Consider the following 26,817-nt stretch of genomic DNA (forward strand, 5'->3'; position numbering starts at 1 on the left):
AGAGGCAGTGAACATTATGTAATCTATCCTAGAAAGATATTCCGGAGCCTTGATGTGTGTATGTAGAACGGCATTATTATTAAATAATTAATGTATAAATCCTTATAGACATTATATTTTACTTATTGGCTTTGTGTAAACTTGTCTAAGTAGGAACCACCTACTCATCACATATTCTACTGTTAAGCAGCTTTACTTAATATTGTAGTTTTCCGGTTTGAAGGGTGAAGGCGAGTGTAACTACAGGCACAAGGGACATACATAACATAACATAACATCTTAATTCCCAAGATTGGTGATGCATTGGCGATGTAAGGAATGGTTAATATTGCTTACAAATCTATAGGCAGCTTTGACAACAACAGTTGGCCCATTTGCTCGTCAGCCTACCTAATAAAACATACGTAGGGCGTAGGTAATATGTATGTATATATGTAATTGCAAAGATTAAGGCCGGATCACTTATTTTGTTGAAATTGATTATTTTAAAATATACTTATCCCATAGATTATTTGTTTTATAGGTTAAAATATATAAACCAGTATCTTGTAATATTACAAAATATTAAAAGACGCGTGAGCCCTACATTAAGGCACAGTAGGTAGAGTCGGATACATCGTTTTCTAAGTAATTTATTTGGTTTTAAATAATAAGTTACAATATCGTATAGTAATTCCATTCTACTAAAAGCAGCATACAATTGCCAACAAAGCAAATATATACCAACTTAGTGTAATAAAATTACCAATTGCTAACATAGTCTTTGGTTATATTACATATATATATTGATAATATTTCAGATAAAACAAATTTCTAATAGATTACATTAGAATGAAAATATATACATACATACATATTATTGTGACGTCTGTTTATATACATATATATAAATTCATAATAGAAAGCGCAAAATCTGAAAAATTACTTATGTATTAAGGATTTTAATTCAATGCTTTCAAACGTACTACAAAACTGTTCAACGTCAATTTTTTTACATATATATGATAGCTATTAATTAAATTACTTAAGAAAGTTTTATAAATACTTAGCTGTATGTTTAGATTTATGTTTAGAGCAATTCAAAAATAAATAATTTGCATTTTTAACAGTAGATATATTTTATTAAAAAATAAGTAGTACTACATTTTATGTAATAACTCAAATAGAATCGAAAAAATGAGCACAGTCATTGAATTAAGATTAATTGGCCAGAAGAAAGCGCAAAAAATGGATCATGGTGCTGGCCGCCACCCAAAAAAAATATTTCCTTTTCAAAGTTAATATACTTATTTTTGCTGGCATAACACGAACTGATTAAAATTAATAAAAAAAAGTATGAAAGCTTATAATGAAAAATCATTTAATTATAGAATTTATTTTTTTAAAAAACATTTTAATTCATAGTCATAATATTGTAAGCGATGCTTAAAATTAGGTTTTGAATCTGAAAATCTGAATTCTAATCTGGACTAGCTCCACAACGGCTTAACATGCTTAATTTATGTCCTATAATTATATAACTCATCTCGCGCTCGGTTTTGAAGGAAAACGTCGTAAGTGCAAGCGCATAGAAGCAGCGTGGTGGCGAAAGCTCTATCGATATAGCTTAAAATACAGAAAAGGCATTTTCCAGTAGGGTTTTACCGTCTTAATGAGCTGTTACTGAAAACGATATGTAAAGTGTCACTCAAATTAATGGATTTCAATATATTGTGTATACCTTTTGTCTTTAAACATCATACATCTGATATATGTATTAATTTGAGAATTAATCGCTATATTTTCTAAGTATTCTCCAAGATATTTTCAGCTTTGATTTTATTTAAGTAACTAAACACATAAACTATAATTCGACAATGCAATCGGCACAATCAAATTTACCCCATCCTCACATGGGATAAAGCAAATAGACTGCTTAAGATATTATTCCAAACGATAGTCTCCTTGTTCTCTCAGGCTCAATCAAATTAACATCTCAATTAAGCTCCCACATTCACAATCCAATCTTGATTTAACGTTGTTTGGATCGCGTCCGTCGCCTGTAATGCTATTCCTAGCTCGTTTTAAGAACAAGATTAACGAGAAACTGTCCAGCGCTATTGCGGTTAGTGTCAGAATTAGGTGGTGATTTTGCTACTTTACTACTTGTTCATTACGGTAGTGTTACTTACATTACATCATAACAATTTTAAGTACAAAGTTATTACCTAAGAAATATCAAATACAGTGTTCTAAGGTTTACTCGTTTTTAAGATCAGAAATATAATTAAACAAATTTTCAAATATCACTTATATACATATAGTATATAACTAATATCAAATAAAAAAAAATAAGAGCACTAAAAAAATATTTTTTTAAATATAGACCAAGGAAAAAAGTATTTTTAGACATTACTATATTATTTGTTTAATCTTTTAATTTATCATCATTTATGTTTTCGCTCATTACAATGTGCTGTCAAAATCAGATGGCACTTGGCATTTGTCAAAGTGAATAGTGTTTTGATTTTTTGACTATATAAATTTAATATTTTCAGATAAAATATAACAAGCTATATGATAAAAGAATAAAAATAATTTCAACACATAATCAGTAATAATATTAATATCAAATGTGATGGCGCAAAAGTTAAAACATACCAGCTTATTACGTACTTTATGTATAACCTCTCGAAATTATTGCGAATACAAATCCATCTATGAACGAGATGAAGCTGGTCGTCAGCCGCGTAAAGTGCACGGTAAAGAATATCCCGAATGGAGAAAACCTTGGTCCCAACGTGATGGAGAATTTACAAGCAAATTATCTATTTTCATTGAAAAAAGCCCTAGCATGCATATTCTAAATGCTATGCAGAAAATTCCTAGTTTAACCTTTAAAGATATAAAAGAATGGTGGGCCGAAATGAGAGTAATACAAGAAATACAGAATCAAAAATACTTACCGGAACGAGTAGTTGCCCTTGGAGCTAATTTAGCAGCATTACACTTTTTTGTGTATCGCCAATCAGCTGTGAGGTATGTTGGCTAATTTTAATATGTAATATTTAATTAATTAATTTGGTGATACAAGGCAAAATTTTAATACTAAATATAGACTAACAATTCATCAATTAACCTGTATGGAATCTAAAATCTGAAGGCAAAATTGAAACTTTCTATAACTGTACTCTACATTTGTTTTAAGCTCATTTTACTATTGTAAGTATATTCATATTTAACTACCTCATTGGTCTAATGGCTAGATTCTCAAGTCAGGCCATATATAAAGTTTTTGGATTTTTCTGTCAGAAAATTCTCAGTAGCAGCCCGGAGTCTGGAAGTTGGAAGTTTGTACACTCCCGTGCCTCGGAAAGCCCATAAAGCCTCTTGCGCCTAAACTCTATCTGGTTGTGTCGGATTGCCGTACCTTATAGAGAGTGCACCTGTGTTTGCGCACACACTTGTGCACTATGATATCTCATGCGCAGTTGGCAAGTGGCTTAAGATTGGCTGCTGTTGCTGAAATCACTTTGGAGAACCTTTATATTCAGATTTATATTATTGTAATTTTATAAATTTGCAATAGATAAGCAGACTGGCAAATGGGCCACCTGATAGCAAGTGATCACAACTGCCATTGACATTGCTGCTATAAGAAATAGTAATACCATTCTTTTATAAATAGTTTCAAAACAATACTATTGGTAAGGAGTGATTATATTTAAAAGTGGATCGTGAATTAAGTGGATAGCGAATAGGATATACCAGTATTAAAAAAAAAATAATGCATTAGATATCCCATTTATTGATGTATTATTAGTAAATGTAAAGACAGGACATAAAGAATTCAATTCAATGCATGTAAAAAGTAATCAGAGCATGTACTTAATTGATATAAATATTTCAATTTCAGGTTAAAGGATAAAAAAGAATGGATTGTTGGTGATATAATTACGCTGAAACTACCAGACACATATAAAGATGGTTATTTCGTTGAAGCAATCGATTGTTCAAACTTCCACCACAATGGAATCAGATATGAGGGCCTTCAAAATTTGAATGCCTTAAATTATCTCAAATGGCTATCTTTAAGAAATAACAAACATGTAGATGTGTGGTGTATTGATAGAATAGCAGGTCAGAACGGTCAAACACTAGAATTCTTAAACTTGATGGGTTGCAAGTTATGCACAGGTTGTGTATATGCACTTGCTCGGATGCCAGCACTTAAGTTTCTTGTTATTAATGATCCTGGAGACAATATGGAACTTCAAGCTGCACTCTCCATGCTTGAAGAAGAAAGACCTGATCTATTAATAAGTATACAAGATGATACAGAGAGTGATGTAGATAATAAAATAAAAAAATAGGAATTTTTAATTTATTGTATGGATTAGTAAAAATTATGCAATGTTATACTTTTTTTCTTCTATATCTAAAAAAACATACTTTATAATGTAATTCTTTAACTAATATAGACAAAAAAGATCATGAACACTTGGTACTAGTCACCAAAACACGCGCGTGCCCGTCTTGTAAAAAAGTATGGTTTCTAGTATTTTACATAAGAATATTTAATACCACTGTAAAAAAATACTTAAAATAAATAATTATAATACTGTAATAAATAAAACAGAGATGGCATTACACATAATTATAAAAATTAATAAAAAAAATATATGTTAATTCTCATACTAGTAACATTTAATTATGGTTGTTAAATCTGGGTCAATTCTTTTAGCAAGAAATAAAAGACGCAAATGTTTCCGTGGTTTTTATGTTTTAACATAAGTTCGTACAATGATCCAATATGCTTGAACAATCTGTCCACATTGTTATGAGTTTGTTTATCTACCTGCACACAATTAATTTTGACAATTTTAGTTTTGATTACAATAACTAAATTGCTATTTATTGGTCCTTTAGTTGGATTCATAAACATTTAAAAAAACTTCTTATGTCAAGTGATTACTACTTCAGTTATTTCTCTTAAGGTCATTTTGTCTAATTCAATCTAGTATACATTAAAATTGAACACTTAAATCTAAATAAAACGTCTAAACAAGATTATTTACACGTATGCCATTTTGACTAAACAATTAGACTAATGCCTTATTTAAAAGAAATAAATAACGAATATGAAATGCTTCATTTAAAATGTCCTTTTGAAATAATTGCTAATATTCTTAAAAGATATAACATTATAAGTCGTTATATGCAACAAAGTTAATTCAGTCTAAAATATGCCTATTACAATATGTTTATTGACTAACAAGGCCAGGGTATTCAAAATGAGTGTTACTATGGAGAGTAAATTCATTAGATTCACACTAAGTCCTGAGAGTCAATAAGGCACAAGTAATATGCAGCATTAAGGTTTTCATATTTGTTATTACTCTAACACACTGACTGTCATTCATTCAACATCATCAATGCTAGAACATTCCATTGAAGGATAACTTAAAAATATGGACAAAATTAAAGCAAATTGAAACATATCTACAAACGATCAAAAGCGAAATGAACATTTTAATATGTTATATTATATTGTGAAATATTGCAACAAAAACTAAGTAAATATGTATAAAAAATAATAGGACATTATTTTGTTGGCTGTTATATATATTGTATGATAAAATCTTGTTATATAATTTATTTGAGCTAAAATATGTATTTATGTATGTGTAGTTTTCTTAAAATGAATTAAAACACAAATTATTATCTACAAAGGTTAAAATGGCTCTGAATATAAAAAAAATAGGTTTTATTATTGTTACAATTTAATATTACCTACATAGACATGAAAATAGGAATTAAAAAAAAAATGTTATGGAAGTTACAATTTAATCAGTTATGGAAAAATGTACCAAGTCCCTAATAAATTGAAAGAACATATTTCAAAATGCGTTTTTAAATAATAATATATTTAGGTTTTTTTTCAGTTAACTTTTTTTTTATCTTGTTTGCAAGTGATTTAACTTAGTAGAAAAACAACGGCAGATATTTTTTTTTTTTGTAATAAAAATCGGCTAAAATAGCCACGTTGTAATATATTCGGTTTTGTTTCATTTCGCCATAACTGAGTAAGGTGTATCGATTATATTATATAAACAATAAAATTGTTTATCCAAATGTTCAAAATTGTGATAACAGATAGATAAAACAATTCACAAAAGTATTATTATTGTGAGCTTGCAACACAACATTTTAGCAAACTTATTATTATGAAATTTATATCGGTTTTGCTCTCACTACGAAATTCGTTCGATGTACAATATTAAGTTCGATCGTAAGGTCGGTCAACGGATCGCTTTATCTACGAGAAACAATATAAACGTACACGCTAATTTTTATTTAAATAACTGAAGTGTTAGTTTCGTCTACAATGTACGGTAGTTCTTATAGTGCATTTGTAATGTCTAACTGGTAACAACGGTATTGATTTATGTATTAAGTGACAACAACGACCAATTTGCTACACTGATGACATGAGTTTTAACGTTAAAAATCAGACTATAAAATTCAAATCTGAATCATTCATGACACGATCGTTTCATTAATACCAAACTACGCTATCGAAGATAGTGTTAACAGTGCGAAAATATCTCTTACATTATAATTTTTTTAATAAATTCTCTTTACTTCCGGACTCCTAAAGCAATTACCTAACACGATACATCCAAAGAGATCATTTTAAAAAATATAAATTTTGATATATAAACATTTGCGTTGGCCGAAAATTTTTCAAGAATAAATTACATTATTTTTTTCGTCTAAAATAATTACTTAGCATTTTCTAAATAAAAACTCTAATTACTTTGAGAGCCAGGAATTCTTACATCTAAATTGAAATAACTCTACTATTTACATTGAGATTTTTAATGTATAAATATTGATTCATTTATCTAGTGTTGTTAATGATTTGAGCTGATTCATGTAGACCACATCGATCGATATTTTCAAAATACGAAGGTTACTACACAACAGTTAGAAAGACGTTTTAAGGCATTGAATTTACTAACAAACTACTACAACGTATATCCTTCTACGGTTGTGTTACGTTAACCGAACAAACATGGCATCCAAAATTAAAAAACAAACCACTCGTTCACTTAACTTAAATCACTGTACAGTGTACATATTTAAATAAGTAGATATCCTTTTATAAAATGAAAAACAAAAAATTTAAAACACATGGAAGACCAACATCACAACATAAATAGAAAACGATACAATTTAATCACTTAAGAATAATTAATATGTTCGCACCAAAAAAAAATTATTTCACCCCCGTGATTTTCATTTCAAATCTCGACATTGTATTGCTTTACAATAAGTTATTGCAATCCCCGTCTTAAAAATATAACAATATCAAACTGTAAATGCAAATATTTAAGCTTGATTCATCTACAGAAGTTTATATTTTTTTTTTTCAAACAATATATTCTGTTAAATCAAAAACAAAAAAATCCGAGATTTATTGAAATAAAAAATTTCATACTTTTAGAAACGTTCATACCCATAAATACTAAACAGTAAACTATAAAATTACATACATTTAAATGTATTGAGATCGTGCTCATATGAGTAATGTGCTAGCTATACTGAAGTAACAATGATTTACTAATTTTTACGATTTATACGAGTACTACTTCATTTTATTAATATCTGTATTTTGGACATTTTTCGAATTTGAAATCAACTATATGTACCATACATATGTATACATGTTCAACTCTATATATATATTTGTTTTTGTGAATATAAAACAGTTGTTAAAATTGAATACAGTTTTAAAACATTGTGTTATCGGATAATTTATAAAAAAACGCATAACATTCGATACAATCGAATTAAGAATAATTTTCTACGATTATAAAATTATGACAATAAACAAATACATGATAAAAATGCTGATATTGACACACTACTATTCCTTTCAAAGTTGGATGAATCATAATTTAAAAAATTAAATCTATATGCCTTATATTGTCATTGATAAAGACCTAATTTTCAGGACCTGATTAAAACACTATTTTTATTTTTCTCCTGATTATTATACTCAATTAAAAAAAAAGTCTATTGATTATTCTAAGATCTACAAAATGACATTTCTGAAGCATTAATAAGTTCAGAGTATAACAATGATACTTAAAAAAATGTGTCTGTAATTAGAAGATACGTAAGTGCATATTTTTAAAAGTCATACTCGACTAACTCGCACCCATGCATTCGTCCACAGTCGAAACAATTTTTATTTGTTTTTTTTTTCTCGTTTTTATATCCTTAAAATATTATTTTTCGTTAATATTATAACCGATTTGTCGTATTATCGAACACGTTATTTATAAATGCAACGAGGCATTTCTAACAATCTCCATCACATAATAACAATAACGATATCAACTTAGGTACTTTAGACGTTTAGAATTCGTACATTTTACAACATTGCGTATTTATTGAGTAGACAACAACAATTGGCAGTATAGGTGTGAAAATACAAAACATCCATAGAATATAGAATTCTGATTGCCAATATTCATTACTAAGTTTTATTGTATATGTTATTGCGGTCAAAATATCAATATGTGACCTTGTGTCATGATGTGAACTTAATTTTGTTTCGTTGGAAAACAATATTCGAATCATATATCATAGTATTATTAAGTTCATTACGTAACATTAATAATTGTCACTTTTATGTATGTCCGTGCGTTGTCTACTCTCGTACCACAATGGAGATTGTGTATCCGCATCGCTAACTGGCCGTTGATGTTGGCTGCAAGGCCGCTGACACGATGGGCGAGTTCACATCTGAAAACCAATTTATTCATATTTAATTCTATCGAATGATATTGGCAATAATTAAATTCTTGATTCTTTTAATTGATTATTTTTTATTCAGTTTTATTTTTGAAAATGTTAAAATATGTATAGTAAACGGAAATTTTCAAATATATATAATCAATATAAATGTATAATTGTATAAATCAATGATTCTTTGTCATGTTTTCCTATACCATTCATCCAATTGAATGGAACTTTTGTTTCGTTGTTTTTGATGGTTTCTATTACAAGACTGTAGTATAGAAAGTTGACTTCTAGTCAACATACAATAATGGCTTTTGCTAGCAATGTCAGTTAGAATATAATAAAAAAATATTAGTATGAAATAGAGAGAAAGTCGTAGGTCATCCATCGAATTTGTAATATTATTATATATTGTAATATTTGCGCATGTATATGAACTATTTACGGAATTTTTCTTTGATCATAACATTAAAAATATACTATCAAATTTCAATAAAATATAATATGATGAAGTACTTTTTAATACTTTTAGTAAAACTTACTAGTAGGCGTGTTGACCTCCGAATGCGGCGTGAGGTTGGACTGAGCCATTAACTTCTGGCGCACTTCGCGAATTTTCAGCTGCAACGACATCTTCGTCGGGAATATATCAGTGTGGGCCGCCTGAAGATACAAAATTTTTCTTAGATACTCCGCACTAGCAAATCACCGTGAAATGCGACGTTTCCTTATTTCCAATATCAGTAATAAAATGCACGGAAATATAAAAACTAACAAATATATTAGAAAAACTAAATATTCGTAAGTCATATAAACATAGTGATAGTAAGTAGATCCATCGTCTACAGACCTGAAAGTGCGTGGTGGCCTGCGTGGTGGGGAACATGCCGTGGTCGTGGAACAGCTTCATGACGAGATGGCGGCGCTGCTCGAGCACGCGGCGGTGGCCCGCCTCCCCCCGCGCGCCCGCGCCGCCCGCGCCGCCCACCGAGCACGGCGTGCGCGGCGACATGTCCTCGGCGCTCTCGCTCGCTGCTCACACCGAATACAGACTTGTCTTAGTGACAGTACCTACTTCATCTCTTCGTTTATTAAAATTAATAAGTTTATATATATCATCGTGCAGTAGCTGACGGTACCGTTAATATATATATAGATAAATTTAATATTACCAAATTACCTCTAAAAGTATCAATATTAAAATCGGGTCCGAAGAACGTGTTGCCCACGAGCTTGGTGGTGGTGTGCGGCGTCCCGTACGAGTGTGGTGTTGGCATTCCATTTCCGTTTATAACTTCAGCTTCGAGCTGTGGCGTTACTACTGTTGGTTCTTCGTCTAGGTAAAAAAATAATAATGAAATGACGCATTTTACATGTACATAATATGTTGCGTTGTATTTTTCACCTCACATAAATTTACAACTCAATAAAAAAACTTAATAATTTTGGTGTAGAACTGATACGATATAAGCTGTCGGCTAGACGACCAAAAAATCTTTTATTTATCCAATGTTTCCATATAATGTTTTTAAATTAATATTATGATATCTGCGATATTAATCCATGGTAAGAGTAAAATAAAGTGACTCTATTTCAACATGTAAAGTAGCGTAAGACCCTTCTCATGGTTTTGAGTTCAGCGTACACAGCAAAGCAAGCAACTATAAAAGTTTACTAAATAATTTTATTGCAGTGTGTCTACACACGTATAAACATACCCCCAAAAAAGAAAACTTTAAAGTAGTTTTGTAAGCCATGCAATCATACACAATACGTACCCATGGGCATTTTGTGCTGCTTCTTGCGCAGGTAGAGCTGCGGGCTACGCGGGACCACCATGGCGCCGGGGCTGCACGCCTCCGGCTTGAACTTCGGCAACGTGCTGAACTTCTGCTCGAAGTTCACCGTCTCCAGCACCCTAACACGACACAGTGTTTATTACACTTTACTTAAATTCAGAGACATTTCATAGTAACAAAAACTTGGGATCAGTTCAGGAACTCGTTCAGGAACCTTTTGACTTTACTTGAGCAAATTGTTTTCAATTTAAATATTATCTTACTTGTCCCTTCCGTCCTCGTTGCCCTTTTTGAAGAGACTCTTTTTCAGCGAAGGACTGGGTAAGTTCTCCATTTTCTTTGGCGAATGGAGAGCTTCGGTGTTCTCGTGCGGAGTGGTTGGCCCGCTCTCCGAGCGAGGCACGACCGGCTCGTTACTGCCGGTAGAGCCCGTCGAGGTACCTGATAGTAAATATAATGCAAAAGTGAACATCATGTTTTTATTAAATGTTATTTACCAAATTACAATTTAACTAAAAAAAAGCGGGTAAAACTGCAAAACTACTTAAATAAATTTTTGACTAAAACCTTCTCCGAAACGCGCTGCTTCTTCTGCTATAAGGATTATTAATATTGATTGAGTAGTTTTTCAAGTTAGGCATTACAGAATTAAAAGTCTTTTCATTTATTACTACACATTTTAAATACATAAATATGTACATTTATATTCCCATATTTAAGGTTATATATAATCAATACTCGGTATCCAACGATAGAAAGCCTAGTAGCGTTAAACTCAGGCAATTTTTTTTATAATTTTAAGAATATTGGCGCTCTTTTAAGATCCTATAAGATCTTCTTTGTTATTTGGTCTTCATGCAGTTTGTTTAAGTTAAAAGTTCAAGACACTGGTAGATTTAAAAATACTGTTCTTGCTTTGAATAAAATTTAATCAGACAGTGATAATACTGTATGGAATGAAGTAGTTGAATCTACCAGTTACTTACTCGTGTACCCATGGCTTAATCCATATTAGTAACACTATGAAATAGATATTTCTGACAAACGCTTAAAATAACTTGTGCATAATAAGTTTATTATTACTTTGAGAAAAAGAAATATATTGAATAGGATACCTCGACTCAATCTCTTCTGCAAAGGCGCTCGACCGAGTTGCGCGGGTGTGGGAGCGAGGGGGAATGGACGAGTCTCTTCTATCGGGGCCTCCCATTGTCTGCAGAGAACACATTTATATAAAACATTGACACGCAAATAGAAAGATTAATAAAAAAATGATACCGACGTATCATTTAAATCTAAATGAAATCATAAATGAATCCCATGTCGAGATGGCCCAGTGGTATGAACGCGTGAATCTTAACCGATGAACGTGGATTCAAACCCGGACAAGCACCACTGAATTTCCATGTGCTTAATTTGTGATTATAATTCATCTCGTGCTTGACGGTGAAGGAAAACATCGTGAGGAAACCTGCATGTATGTAATTTCATTGCAATTATGTCACATGTGTATTCTACCAACCCGCATTGGAGCAGCGTGGTGGAATAAGCTCCAAACCTTCTACTCAAAAAGAGAGAGGAGGCCTTAGCCCAGCAGTGGGACATTTACAGCCTGTTACTGTTACCGTCCTTATGACATTCAAAAATGTTCAATTGTGTAAATTATAAGAATCGTTAAGTAACGCGTATGTGCTTAAAGACATTATAAAATCAATGACTTTGTAGATGATTGCATACCTTGGGAATGAAACGATCGACTCCAGGCCAGTTTTTTTGGTCCGGTTCTTCTCAGGTCTGAGGTTGTTTATTTTTTGGAAGCGGTGGTAGATTTATGACAATCAATAAGTAAGTGTAACGCTTCTATTTTGAATAAAGATGTATAACTTTAACCGAATCCGACCTCTGGCCTTATTCTCTTTGGATAGTAAAACTTCCCAGAAGATATTATAGAGCACAAATGTTTGGGCAAACACAAGTGCGAGTGCACAATACATTACTATCCGACGCGACAAACAGAAAAACCAATGACCTTATTTCTTTTGCTCAAATTGGCCTTTACCACTTATTAGTACAATTATGTTCAATAACTCGTTAAGTTATATATATGTACATATGTACAGAACAAATGACTTGAATACCATTTATCATTTTCAGTTGTACTTACGGACTAGGCTTAGGCACAGTGCTGGTGTTACTCTGAGACACGATCACCGATTGACCGCTTTGTATGTTCTGACCTTGGTTTTGGTTTTGATTCTGATTCTTGTTAACATCTGTCTCTGAAAATAATTATATAATGACTATACAATTGATTATTAATCAAAAAAAGTAATAATAATTGAATTTTTATTAAAAAAAAAAAAATGTTTATTGTAGAGAAAGACATTAATTGTATTCGATATTCCAGTGGCAGAAGAAGTAAATATTATCAAACCTTAGGTTTACATATTATATGCGGTTCGCTAATAACTCTACCATGTTATGCACTATAAACAGTTCTTGATAAATGTATCTTTATTTCTAAGGTTCCTTCGTCGACATTCAAAATGCCATTTTTTTTCGAGTCTACGCTGAATACCGCCTTTATTTTAGATCTCAGCCAATGATGTCGTTTTCATTCATTCATTCATCCATTCATGGTCAAATGTTTATTTATCTATTTTTCCTGGTATTGGAATCGGCTATAGCTTTTCATGTTCATAAAAATCGACACAATATAAGCAGAACATATGTTGCTAAATTATAAAATACACATAATAATTAAAAACTCACCGGCGCTAAAAGGAACGTAAAGTCTTTGCAGCTGGACATAATGGAGAGAAGCGTCGTTAGCAGGGTTGTCGTTCGCCTGGCTCGCCTTTATCACCAGGTTACCTGACGCGTCCAAGGAAAGAGTTATAGGACCTAGAAACAGAAAATAAAAAATATAGTTTTAGTTAAAAAAAAACACAATATCAAATTAATTAAATTATTAATATATGTTAATCTTAAAAAATCACCTGTAGCAGTATCCCCAATGTTCCTCTTCACCAGCGTCACGCTCTTCAACAAGGACGACGTGGTAGTCGGCTGCTGCTGCACCTGCGGCATGGCGATCCCGCTGGAGATGACCTGCACGCCGGCAGCCGGCGTGGGGCTGATGATGGAGGCGATGGCATTGTCTAGCGCCGCCTGCGTGGTGAGGTTGGGCGCGCTCAGCGAGATGCCCTGCACGCTGCTAGTGAGGCTCTGCGTGTTGGTGAGCGACTGGTGCGGACTTGACGTCGGGGTGCTCATAGGTTTGTTTATTGACGTAAATGCCGTCCATTGTCTATGGCTTTCACCTGGAACGGAAACAAATATAATGTTAAAGGGGACGATAAGACTAAATTTTAAAGTTTAGATTTAAATGACCCGCACTGTGTCTAGAAGAGACAGTTTTTATAATGTTGGTCCACACAACATTCTGAATAATATTTCCTTACCTGTGTCTGCGTGCGTAGATTTGAAGGCACCACCAGTAGGTTGAAAGACTTTAGAACCACCCGGACTCGAAGCAGTTATACCACCCAACAGGTTATCAGATGACCCAGCTCTGTGATAAAAAAAAACAAATTTCAATGATCAAATGACATTAACATCTTTGACATTAGAAATGCACTTATTCAACTTTCGTCTCATCGAATTATTTTATGATGTCTATAAGGGTGAGTGAGCCAGTGTAATTACAGGCACAAGGGACATAAAATCTTAGTTCCCAAGGTTGGTGGCGCATTGGCTATAAGCGATGGTTGACATTTCTTACAATGCCAATGTCTAAGGGCGTTTGGTGACCACTTACCATCAGGTGGCCCATATGCTCGTCCACCTTCCTATTCTACAAAAAAAAAAAAAAAAATATTTTACCTCGCTTTGATAGCTTTAGGTCGCCTTGTGTGGTCGTGATGAGGCAAGTAGTCCCGCGTATCGATGCCTTCCGAGTCTGAATCTGTTACTTTCTCGCCGCACTTTAGGTCTATCTCGATGCTCTGCGGCGGTACCGGGGGCTCTTCAATTGCTTGACTAATCTGCTGATTTAATATTTATTTTTATTATTTATAGTTATATTTTGCCATCAAATGTATAAAAATAAATATAAAATATTCTTACATATGTTTAAAATATAAAAACTAATGTATAGTCAAATTTGAATGATCGTTATATAATCTATTGAGGACCAAGTGTATTATTTTAATATAATTTTAAAAATAATATCTTAAATGTTATCATCAAAGTCGAGTACAATAATAAATGAACACTAAGCTAGTATTCATTTAAATAATAAATACCATCGGTTCATCGTCGCTGAGCTGCGGCGATCCCACGTGATTGTAAGGTTGAGCGTTGATAGACATTTCTGTTCCACTACTAGGAACGCCGGGATTCGGTCCCTCGGAGGGAGTTCGAGGACTCTGTAATATGATACACAGGTTTATATATATGTAGCAATTATAAAAGTACTTATAATTTTTTTTTATAATTCGGTAAAAAAAATAGTCTAAAAATTCGAAAATATTTATTTTACCTGTGGCATAGATCCTGTTGGATCTCGACTACTGGACGACTTACGCCGATCTTTATTACACCATTTCCATTCCGGGTGAGCCTTGAAATGTGCTTCCTTAACCTTTAAATAATAATTATAATTTTGATTAGTTAATAGGAGAAAATATAATCGCCTGGAATTGGGATACTCACAAGTTGGTACAGCTTACTATTTTATATGGTTTTATTGAGTTATTATTTCAATAGAATACCAGAATATGGTTAATTTAATTATAGGTTTATTAGTTCCTCTATCTAGTAAAAAATCGAAGTAAGTACAACATAACAACCAAATATAAAAGTCAGCATGTACTTGTATTGTTAATACCTCATTTTACCCCCAAGGTACAGGGTACCTGCAGATAAACTGCAGAATCATATAACAATTTTAAGTTTAGTTTGATATCTTATAATGACCTGAATGCTAATACAATGGTATATCTGCATTGATTCATGTTAATATTCAACATAAAAAATTGTACACCATGGTAATACCTACCGAGATGGCCCAGTGGTAAGAACGCGTGAATCTTAACCGATGATCGTGGGTTCAAACCCGGGCAAGCACCACTGAATTTTCATATGCTTAATTTGTGATTATAATTCATCTCGTGCTTGACGGTGAAGGAAAACATCGTGAGGAAAACTGAATGTGTCTAATTTCATTGAAATTCTGCCACATGTGTATTCTACCAACTCGCATCGGAGCAGCGTGGTGGAATAAGCTCCAAACCTTCCCTCAAAATGCATGTCCCGGCAGTGGGACATTAACAGGCTGTTACGGTACGGTAATATCTCACCTCACTGGCTAGCTCGTTGTACTTCTGTTTCTGTTCAGGTTTGAGCGAATACCACCACTCCCCCAAAATTTTGCTGACAGTACGGTTGTCTTGGTTCGGATGTAGCTGGTGGACCATCTGCCGGTGACGCTTCGAGAATATCATGAACGCGTTCATTGGACGTCTAATGCGACGTTCCTTCTGAAAAATATTCAGTTTTGTGTTAAATGTGTTGCAATATTTGGTATTATATATTTGATGTCAACATTAAACATATCAACTATATTTTATTATTAGAAATCAATCTTCTTAATGTCAATTCTAAAATATTTTGGTTAAGCCTAAAGAAACTTGGATAACTTACTTTCTCCTGTCCCGTGAAAGGCTGGTTCAATGATGAGAGGCTCTGCGACCGTCGATTGTTACCGTCCCCTGTGCTGCTATCCTCACATTCGAACACCTCGTCATCTTCGTCCGTGCACATCGATGTAACTCCATCTAGACAACATAATATTACTTATTATGTTTAACATGGTTTTGTTTGAAGATAACTTAATTTAGTTTGAAATTAAAGTAAATAATGTTTGAACACCATCTTTGAGCAACTTTGACGTGTAAACAACTCAAAATATACGCATTTCCGAAAACACTAAATGAATAAACAAATCAGAAGTTTGTGGAAAAATAATATAATTAAATTGTAACCCGGGACATATTTTAAATGCCTTCTACACTCTATCATCATTAAGCTTTTTAGAGGGCCGCTGCTGTGAACTCACCGGTGCCCTCAGTCTTGATCTGCTCCTCGGTCTTGATGTGCGGCGTGTGGGGCGTGTGGGGGGTGTGGGGGGTGTGCGGCGTGTGCGGCGTGCGCGGCGTGCGCGGGGAGGGCGGCGCGGGCGGCGCGGCGCCGGGCGGGGACGCGGCGCGCAGCAGCGGCACCAGCGACTGCCACGGGAACACCGCGTTGGGGCCGCCGCTCGTCGACACTGGGTTCATTTATAGGTCATTTATTATGGGAGTTTTTTATATATTATGCTTCACGTGCGAAAGGAAAAAATATAATCTTACCTATTATAGTGTGCGAAGTCGGCGGAGGCAGCACAGGTAGCAATTGATTAGGATGAACTATCACTGCGCTGTTGTTAATGTTATTTATCTAAAATGAAACAGCGTTTTTAGAGTGAGTTTAAAAATAAAAATTTGATGGTCAATTGATAGCTTTAGATTTTGGTCGTTAGCTTGGATTTTGCGATACAAGTATTTGGTTTAAAAAACATTAATTCCAATGCATCGAAGCTGTCTATATAAGTTAATTTTAAACTGTCTATATTTTTTTAAATGACTACAACTTTTGTACTAAAATAAATCTATCAGAACTTACATGGTCACCATTGTCCATTATACGATGTTCAGATTCCGATTCATTATTATTATTATTTATCTGGTGCGTCATCTGATGCTGTTTATGCTCTAACTGCAACATAAAAGAAAAAGTTTTAAAATATTTACTTCTTGAAAACACCATTATTGCTTTTAATAATTTAAACTTACTTGAACAGCATCAGACGGTTCGTTTTTTATCAAAACGATTTTCTTCTCCAACGTATTCTGCGGTATAACGTAGAACCGTTTCACAGCTTCCTTCATATCCGTGTCAACCAACGAAACCAATCGAGCTTGCAAAGGAGCGGGTTTCAAAATCCTTTTGTTGTCTTCTATTAAGCGAGCCTCGGAGAGCTCTAAAGGTCGCGGGTCGATGTTGCCGCGACTCATGTGGTCAGTCTGAGGTACCGAATGGTCCTCATCCTCATACTCCGAGACCCTTCTATTGCCAAAATTTTCATGATTATTCAATGGCGGCGAAACTTCCGTTTCTCGTCTGTACTGTTCCTGTATTCCATTCCTGCGTAATGGTTGACTTCTATAGATGTGATCCAGGTCGTTACCGTTTGGCGGAATGCGGTGTACGACCAAATTATGGGGCACTTCATCGGCTTTGGAACTACGGATCGAATTAGCGATACTCGTTTGTAGGCCTTGGTTATTCATGTTGTTTATTATGGAAATGCTTGAGGGCAAGTTTAGTGACGATTGCATTGTTGTAGCCGTGTTCATGTTCGATTGGATATTGCTTTGTATATTGAGACTTGAGGATTGGAGTCCAATGACGTTGGATTGACTTGATTGAAGGCTGGATGGACCGTTCCGATTGTCAACCTGTAAATTGAAAAATTTCTTCTGACTGTTACTCTGTACTTTATATTGTATAATTAGATAGTGTTTGTTTAAATAAATACCTGATAATGATAGGTAGGCGCTGGAGATACTCTTATAACGCTAGTGGCGACTCCGCCCACTGGTGAGCTGACTCTACCCGGTCGTACTAACTCGGGTCTATTAGGAAAGTTTTAACAATTTTATTGTAACGAGAAATATTTTAAATGACATTGCAACTTTTATTACCACTTATGTAACCAATCTTTCAGAGCCAACAAAAATTGTTACCGATATTATATTCAGTTTTTTTTATTACTTTAACGAAAACGAAGACTGTGTGGTACCTGATGAGATGGTGGTGGTAGACGGGCGCGTGCGGCGGCTGCGGCGACGAGATGGGCACGAACACGTTCCCGCGCAGCACCGGCGAGCCGCCCACCGGGGACGCGCCGGGGCTGCCGGACCGGGAGCTGCCCAGCGACACTGCGGGCAGCGGCGATAGATATGGTTACTCACCGGGACCTACGTCTTATAACATAAATTAACTCTGCGTTCTAATAGGACGTTGGTGTCTGTAATCATCTTTACCGACCACATTTACCGTCGACCGATGATTCGTCGTCGATGGCAATGTATAAAGTGACCACACTTTATACATTGCCATCACAATTAATAAGATGTATATGTTATTGACTGTATATTTTATTATTACAACTTGTGTAATTGTGATGACTTTCTAAACTATTGGAAATATTTTAATGCAAAGTGCATCTTTATTTTCACAGTGTAGGATTTCCTACCGCACGTCCGAGCGGAACCCACGCTCGTGGGGGGGGGGGCGGTCACGCGTACTGTGCACTTACATAGCAAACAAGGCACACGTAACCCTTCACGGAGATGAGCAATATAAAAACATATGATTAAAGATCGGCGATGAAACGCTGAGTAGTCGGACTTTGCCCGAAAAACTAGTTAAAGGCGATCATGAAGCTAAGACTGTTTCAGTTTAAGCAGGTGAGCCAGGATAATACCTGGTACGAAAGACAATATCTGACTTTCCATAGCTGGCCATATATTGATGTATTGTTTAAGCATATAGTAATAATATTATAAACGTGAACGTTTGTTTGTTTAGATTTGGATGGAATTTGAAATAAGAGATAGCTTATACCTTGACAACACGTAAGCTACCTAACTCCTTTCTCACACGTGGACGAAGCCGCGAGCGGATGCTAGTTTAATTTGTATTTACAACAGTGCTAATGGATAAAGAGGGTAAATATATGATTTGTTTCGCCTGCTCTCTCGCTAAGAAGGAACTCACCCAGCATGTTGGCGGCCTCGGTCTCGTCGGGGTCGAAGCGGCCCGTGACGCGGTAGTTGGGCGGCGTGGTGTCCGACTCGCGCGAGGTCTCGTCCCCCTCCACGCCCGTGCCGCTCGACGACAGCGATTTGCTGCTGCTCCTGGAAAGAACCGGTATCGTTTCAATCTCGAAAAATCAGTGCCAGAGTATTATTACCGCTTAACAGTTTGCAAGTCGCAGGTTCAACCCTGACCCCATTGGCTATTATCGTAACCAGTCCTAACACAAGCTTTACGCTTAACTGGAAGGAATTCCTTAAAACAGATATTTGCATTTCATAGAAATATTTAAAAAAAAAAAAAGTCGCGGTATAAAAACTTCCGAAAGAGAAAGAGTATTATACAATCAAAATTTTAAAAAAGGTTAACAAAACATTCTAATAGTACTTTATTTATGTAAACTTCTTACGTATACTACCTGTGTATATTATCTGCAATAATAGGTAGTTGAAAACATTATTAATTAAACAACGTCGCTATTTACCAAGGCACTTGTTAAGCATGTATAATGGACAGGCGGCATAACGTGGAGTTTGTGACGTTTCGATACATATTTATCTTTTTCATATCACACTTTGGACCAAATGGGACATGCCGATACATTTGCAGTCCATCTAATATAAACCATATTGACGTTATAGCTGGGTTTATTTATGAATCTCAATAAATATAACTCACCTCTGCTGAGGCGTATGGGCGGACCCTTGTGCCAGAGGCGTGTTGGAAGACCTCGTGACTCCTCTTAACGAGAGATGCCTCGAACAGAAGCCGCGCCTCTGGCTCTCTTTGGTACAGCCGTCCTTGGAACATAGTCGTCTCCACTGTTTACCGTTGAACTTCTTCCTTATACCGGTAGGCGTCGACACTACGTCACCTTTCTTGTATTTGTGCGGTGTTGCCGCTTGAGATCTAGAAAGTTCGTTCAGTTTCGATTAAGGAAAAAAAATCATACTCAAACTCTTATAAATTAGCCGTGTGAAATTGAGTGTCAAAGAAAGGTTTTTTTGTCAAACACCTCAACAACCATTTTGGTGGCGGGGATGCAAAACCCAATAACAAAAGCATTTCCAAAGAGAGTATTATTTATGTGTTGAACTAGGACAATATACCTTAAAGCTCATTTCACGTTATGGTACTCTTGACATATTTGGACTCCAGGATATTATGGGACTGGACTTAAAAAAACATTGGTCACTTAAGCATAGTAGACTTTTTAAGAGACTAGACATTATCAGCCCAGAGCCGTATTATTGAGACGGCCGTTAAAAGCTGCGTAAAAACCCAAGCGTATATTAGTGATACCTAGTACACATTAATGATACCGTGTATACATATATATAGTTGTGAATCAAGCAAGCAAATAAGGAACTGTTTACATATTACTACTACACTATTTATTTACGCAAAATTAAACCTAATGGGAAAAACAATTAAAGCTACTTTACATAACTCCATCTCAGTTGTAATTTCCTTATAACCCAATGAAACTGGTAATTTTATATCAGTTCCGACCAATTACGAACCTGGGAGTAGGGGCTTGAGATCTTGGTGTGAGACTGCCTTCGATGAGGCTGGACGTGCTGCCTCGACTCTGAAGACTGCTACGTTTGCTGTTGTTGCAATCTAAATAACAATTACATTAAAAATAAAATGTTAACTTTACTTAATTTATTTATTTATCTTACAAACAATTGTATGGATATTTTTCATTGGAAATTTATATATGAATCAAAATCTACTAGTTGGTAGGGCTTTGAGCAAGCTCGTACGGTCGGGTCGATATCACTTAATCTACAGCCAATCAGCAATATTTATTATATAGTAGTTTTGAGTTTCAGTTTGAAAGGCAAGTGAACTAGTGTAACTACAGGCACAGGGATAAAATCTTAGTTCCCAGTTTCGGTGGTGCATTTACGTTGTAAGGAATGGTTAATATTTCTTATAGTCCCAATGTCTATGGCCGGTGATGACCACTTACCATCAAGTGCCTGATCTAGCTTAATTTTGCTAACTTCTTAATTGTTTATAACAGGGTAAAATTAAGTAACGGTTGTTAATAAATTATCTAACCCATATGAGATGCGTCCGTTGGAAACATGATGTTTTCACTGGGAAGGTCGTCGTCGCTCTCGCCGTAATCATCGAACGGTCTAGATCCGTTGGACAGAGCGCCGACGGTCACCACTTGACCAGCTCCGGGCATCGGAGATGATGTCACAAAGTGATCGCCGCCCATGTACTGCAAAGTGTACGTTGAGTTCAGATGATATCAATTATTGATTTTCAAGAAACACACAAACAAAATTAATTTATTCATAAAGACTTTAACAAGCGCTTTTGGTTCATCATATCATCGCCGGAATATATTGTTATACATATTTAATGTAAGCTACGGTTCAAAATGTACATTCAACCGAGAAAAAATTCATTATTTAACACTTTTAAACCAATTCAATTACATAAGTTTGTTGATTAAATACATTTAAATTTATGTAATATATCCGGCCTATACAATTAATTATCAATTATCATATTATGGTATTTGTAACGGGGTCTTTATTTAAAAGTATATTTTGATTTTAGAAAGAATTATTTAAAATTGTGTATTTGACAGTCCATTCGTGTGAGAGTAATAAAGCGATATACATTGAGCTCATTATTTTATTTCTGAAATACTAAACGTATATAATCTTGTCTTAAGTAATATGTCTCATATATTATCTTTTTTTAAAGATGTAATTTTAATGATTGCCAAAGTTAAAAATACATGATTATAAGCTCATCGTTACTTTTCGTGTATATATAGTGATTAACACAGATTCTATAAAAATAATCACTACATATTATAAAACAAAGTACCCCCGTCGCGTCTGTTTGTCAGAGATAAACTCAAAAACTACCGAACGCATTTTCATACGGTTTTCACCAATGGACGGGGCGATTCATGAGGAAGTGTTTAGTGTGAATTGGCTGAAATATCATGATGACCGTTGAAGATGTCGGAAAAATCATACCGACACAGCTTTACTGGTGTGCGCCACGTAAATCAATAGAATTATATGTATACGATATAATTGTTATGGAGACCATTATTCCACCCATGCGAAGAACGGGTAGCTAGTTTAAGATAATTACACCAACATACGTTACAATAGATAATTTATTTTATATACATATAATTGACGCTTCATTCTATTAAAATATAATAACGGTTTAACGGTCTCGATATGAAAATGTAAATTTTCAATGTCTCTTGAAAGCTCACGAGTAATACTCTCAACGTATTGTCTTTCATTAAAATTAACTAGAACGAAAGGCCAAAAAAAAAACATATTTGGAATATGTATCGATAACAAAACCTACTTAATATCGTTTCAAAACTTTTGTACAGTCATTACATAAACAACTCTATTGAGAGTTTAATAATATTATGTATATTGATAAGATAATAAAAAGCATAAACGACCTACAACGTTCACTTGCTTTTATTTTGGTAATTATATATATAATTTATTTCTGTTTGGAAGACGCTTCTATAAATTTTATTTTTACCTTCAACCACTAAGCGTTAAGTGATATGGGTATAAAAATATTAAACCCAATGTTTTATTACGATCGGTTCAGAAGTTTTGTCGCAATATCGTACCGACAAACGGTCGGATTAACTGGCACGTTTATAATATAAGTGTGTGTGGCTCACGGGTACGGAGGAGACGTGGTGCACGCGCATGTGCTGCGGCAACAGCGCGGGCGACGCGTGCGACCCCGCGTCCTCCAGCTCGTCCGCCCAGGGAGGCTGCAGCAGACGGATGTCTGCGCGCTTCACTTCCACCATCTCCTTGCAAATATTCTCGCCGTCTGTCACCTAAGAAGCGGGAATTATATACGTTAACAATACGTTTCCAGACTTAAGCATTATGTATTATAATACAAAATATATATTTCTTTGAGAACTAAATATAAATTTGTAATGAATAGATATTATATTATCTTTGCATAAATTAAGCAACTAAATATTTAAACATAACCCTTACCTTAACGCGAATTCTAATTGGCGAATTTAGCACTTCGAAAACGAGCCCTTCGACGAACACATTTTGCACACTCTCCCGGCTCGGGTCAGTAGTCCTGACAACGCACGCTGATTCAATCAACAAATGACTGAGTTGAGGACTCGCATCACTAATCACATCGTACTTGTTAACACCAAATATATCACTGTACTCTATAGGTTCATTTTCCTGTCCATCTAACTCCACTATCACTTTGCACCCGTCCGCTTGACGTATCACCCCTGGTATGTACAGTCCGCGCTGCTTGGCCAGCACTCTATGACCCCGCCATTCCGACAAATCAATATTGGGGTAGTGGATATTGAACGGTTTCAGATCGTGCGGCGACGAACGCTGGACGATCGGAGACGGCTGCAGCACTGGTGGTTGGTATGTTGGCGGCGTGTATTCGACCGGAAGAGGAGCGGAGACGGAAACGTTGATACAGTTTCTTTCCTGTATACTGTTCATGCAATTCCGCTCAATTTCCTCCAATTCGGATGGGTCAAATTTACGTTTTTTCGGCAGATTTCTTACGGGTGCCTGCGTGGGCGTTTGTTGCGCAGGCGCTTGGGTATTACTGCTCGCAGTTCCTAGATTCGTTGGATTTGCCATTGTTATATTCGGTGTTGGATTAGTCGTTGATTGAGATAAACTGACAGTCCCGACACTGCTGATTACGGATGCTGGAATCTGGCGACACAAGAATTTTCAAATTAATAACAATTACATTTACCAATATCCCATTTCACGGCCTAAACTAATATTTATATAGATGCACTAGCTGACCCGTGCCCACTTCGTTGGTCGGTACACATTTTTACTTGTGATCGATCGGCCGTACATTAATAAAATTGTCTCGCGTATTTTATATTTCAAACTATCTCTTAAACTTTGCAACCAAAAACAAACTGTTAAGAACGAATTTTATTAAAATGAAATGTTCTTAGTAATAAAACAATTTATTGTTAAATAGGTTGACGTGTCTATAGATATAGTATACAAATATCACTTAAAAGATTATGAGACGGTCGCGGTTCCCATGCATAGGTATGGTCGTATTATCTTTTTAACCACTGGTCCAAATTATATGCAGTAAAAATAAAAAGTCTTTTGTTTTAAACACTTGAAACGATAAATTTACTTAAATTGAAAATAATTCATAATTGTTGATAATATGACCAATAAACATGCAAACAACAACCTAACGATTTCAATTATTTTTTTTAACATAAAAAACTACTTTTTGTGACTTAATTATAAAAGTAAGACATATGCTGTCGCTAACTTTTTTTTAGGCATTATCAAGCTCTACAACTTTTCTATAGAACTCAATCTATATCTCTCATCATTAAGACAGCGTTCGTAAGAAACGTTTTCGTACGACCGTTTTATCTCTGACTTACTTCGCAAATCCCACTACGACGAAAAAGTATTTTCATTTTTCGGGTTAATATATAGCCTATGGCACTCACAAATGATTTGGCTTTCTGTTGGTAAAAGTATTTTCAAAATCGGTTAAGTAGATCCAGAGATTACCCCGTACAACGTCACAAACTTTACCTCTTTATAATATTAGTAATATTATAAAGAGGTAAAGTTAGAGGTAAAGTTAGAGGTAAATTTCATATGAGTTTTTTTAGATGAACTGCGAAATCGAATAACAAATGAAAACTTAATCAAAGGGGCTATACAAAGTGCACAAATTATCATCGAAACGATTTCGAACTTCGTTTCCTATTAAATTATTCAATTCAATACGCCAATTGTTGATCACGTGATAGATCGAATACATATATCATACTCATATCCAAATATTTAGGCCTTTTTTACATACAAGATCGTCAATCGCCATGTGGCTTTGTCTAGCCCCGTTGGTGTTCATTACACAATAACACGTTCAATTAAAACGATTTGTCATCATTGTTACGCGAGTATAACTAACAACTACATGCACATACATTAACACACCCATCCTTATAGAATCTGAAAACGTCTTGAACAATATTTTTAAATCTGTATCATATAGGCCTCTGCATCTTTGACAGATGATTTAAGCGGCATCGCGAAGGCACTTGCGTTCATGACTGTAGACCAATGCGAGAGAGGATCCTTCGGCCGCACTCCCGACAAGTGTATGCGCCCCCAGTTAGTAAAATAATATATACGTTTATTGAGCCCTGCCAAACGACTAATAAATGCAACACAAACGTATCGAGAACACTTGCTCGTCCGCGAAATCGATAAGAAAAGAGTCCTCCGCAAGGTTTATCGTTAATAATTAATCAAAATCGATGCACAACTTGCCATTGATGTTGCCGCACTATTAACAATACTACCGTTTATTTTCCTTTAAATATTTCGCCAAATATTTAAAGGAAAATCGAAATGGCTGCGGTCGTATTTACCTTATTTATATCATGGAATATGTTAAATATAGCTGAATGTGGTTTTTTCGCTTACACTTACTGCGTATACCTAATCAAATGGTTTGTCTATACATATTTAACAAAATTTATTTACGTATTATTTCGAACATTGATAAAAAAAAGTATTATGTTATAAATATCTCGTTATAATATATTTTTTTTATATAGAATAGGAAGGCGGACGAGCATATGGGCCACCTGATGGTAAGTGGTCCCCAAACGCCCTTAGACATTGGCGTTGTAAGAAATGTCAACCATCGCTTACATAGCCAATGCGCCACCAACCTTGGGAACTAAGATTTTATGTCCCTTGTGACTGTAATTACACTGGCTCACTCATCCTTCAAACCGGAACACAACAATAACAAGTACTGCTGTTTTGCGGTAGAATATCTGATGAGTGGGTGGTACCTACCCAGACGAGCTTGCACAAAGCCTTACCATCAGTAAATTATCATATTTATTATCTCGTTATAATTTTACGAATTTATTTATTCATAGTTCGTTCAGTTAAACTACGAAATTATTTAATTACAATTAGTGTGATATTTATCGCATAAGTTGCTACTTAATATTTTAGTGTGGTAGATCCGAGGTGAATCAACGATTAGAACACGCGGATCTTATCAGAAGAACACTTACTCAAATCCGAAAAACATCACTGTTATTGATTTGCTTAATTTTTTATTTTAGTTCAACTCGCACGGTGAAAAAATTATTTGTTGAAAAACTGCATACATTAGCTGAAATGCCAATTAGGAGTAGCGTGGTGGAATAAGCTCAAAACCTTTGCCGAGCTGCGGAAAACATTAAAATAAT

The 26,817-nt window shown here is 34.8% G+C and overlaps 2 protein-coding genes across 3 annotated transcripts in view; one reads left to right on the forward strand and one right to left on the reverse strand.

The window, feature by feature from the left end:
• Nucleotides 1–2,494: 2,494 nt before the first annotated feature.
• On the forward strand, nt 2,495–4,398 carry LOC126776585 (distal membrane-arm assembly complex protein 2). Its single transcript, XM_050499228.1, has 2 exons — nt 2,495–3,018; nt 3,896–4,398. Exons 1-2 carry the CDS (start codon nt 2,618–2,620, stop codon nt 4,350–4,352), a joined length of 858 nt encoding a protein of 285 aa, XP_050355185.1. The 5' UTR covers nt 2,495–2,617; the 3' UTR covers nt 4,353–4,398.
• Nucleotides 4,399–4,743: 345 nt separating this feature from the next.
• Nucleotides 4,744–26,817, reverse strand: part of LOC126776557 (protein capicua homolog) — a 30,939-nt gene continuing 8,865 nt past the window's right edge. The window contains exons 3-30 of one of the 2 annotated variants that reach the window (XM_050499161.1): nt 23,552–24,262; nt 23,218–23,382; nt 21,588–21,756; nt 21,041–21,140; nt 20,196–20,426; nt 19,479–19,618; nt 18,499–18,637; nt 18,235–18,331; nt 17,489–18,154; nt 17,319–17,411; nt 17,006–17,093; nt 16,714–16,923; nt 16,299–16,432; nt 15,956–16,135; nt 15,136–15,237; nt 14,900–15,022; nt 14,478–14,638; nt 14,057–14,166; nt 13,592–13,915; nt 13,365–13,496; nt 12,757–12,871; nt 11,708–11,805; nt 10,856–11,033; nt 10,572–10,711; nt 9,974–10,129; nt 9,644–9,825; nt 9,336–9,456; nt 4,744–8,796 (exon numbers count right to left, since the gene is read on the reverse strand). In XM_050499161.1, coding sequence (XP_050355118.1) covers nt 8,741–8,796; nt 9,336–9,456; nt 9,644–9,825; nt 9,974–10,129; nt 10,572–10,711; nt 10,856–11,033; nt 11,708–11,805; nt 12,757–12,871; nt 13,365–13,496; nt 13,592–13,915; nt 14,057–14,166; nt 14,478–14,638; nt 14,900–15,022; nt 15,136–15,237; nt 15,956–16,135; nt 16,299–16,432; nt 16,714–16,923; nt 17,006–17,093; nt 17,319–17,411; nt 17,489–18,154; nt 18,235–18,331; nt 18,499–18,637; nt 19,479–19,618; nt 20,196–20,426; nt 21,041–21,140; nt 21,588–21,756; nt 23,218–23,382; nt 23,552–24,262 — 5,121 coding nt within the window. In that variant the 3' untranslated portion in view covers nt 4,744–8,740. Of the gene's footprint in view, nt 8,797–9,335; nt 9,457–9,643; nt 9,826–9,973; nt 10,130–10,571; nt 10,712–10,855; nt 11,034–11,707; nt 11,806–12,756; nt 12,872–13,364; nt 13,497–13,591; nt 13,916–14,056; nt 14,167–14,477; nt 14,642–14,899; nt 15,023–15,135; nt 15,238–15,955; nt 16,136–16,298; nt 16,433–16,713; nt 16,924–17,005; nt 17,094–17,318; nt 17,412–17,488; nt 18,155–18,234; nt 18,332–18,498; nt 18,638–19,478; nt 19,619–20,195; nt 20,427–21,040; nt 21,141–21,587; nt 21,757–23,217; nt 23,383–23,551; nt 24,263–26,817 lie in introns of both variants that reach the window. The other variant, XM_050499160.1, reaches the window with a different exon arrangement.

Source organism: Nymphalis io, chromosome 20, assembly GCF_905147045.1.
Source record: "Nymphalis io chromosome 20, ilAglIoxx1.1, whole genome shotgun sequence".
NCBI classification, from domain to species: Eukaryota; Metazoa; Arthropoda; class Insecta; order Lepidoptera; family Nymphalidae; genus Nymphalis; species Nymphalis io.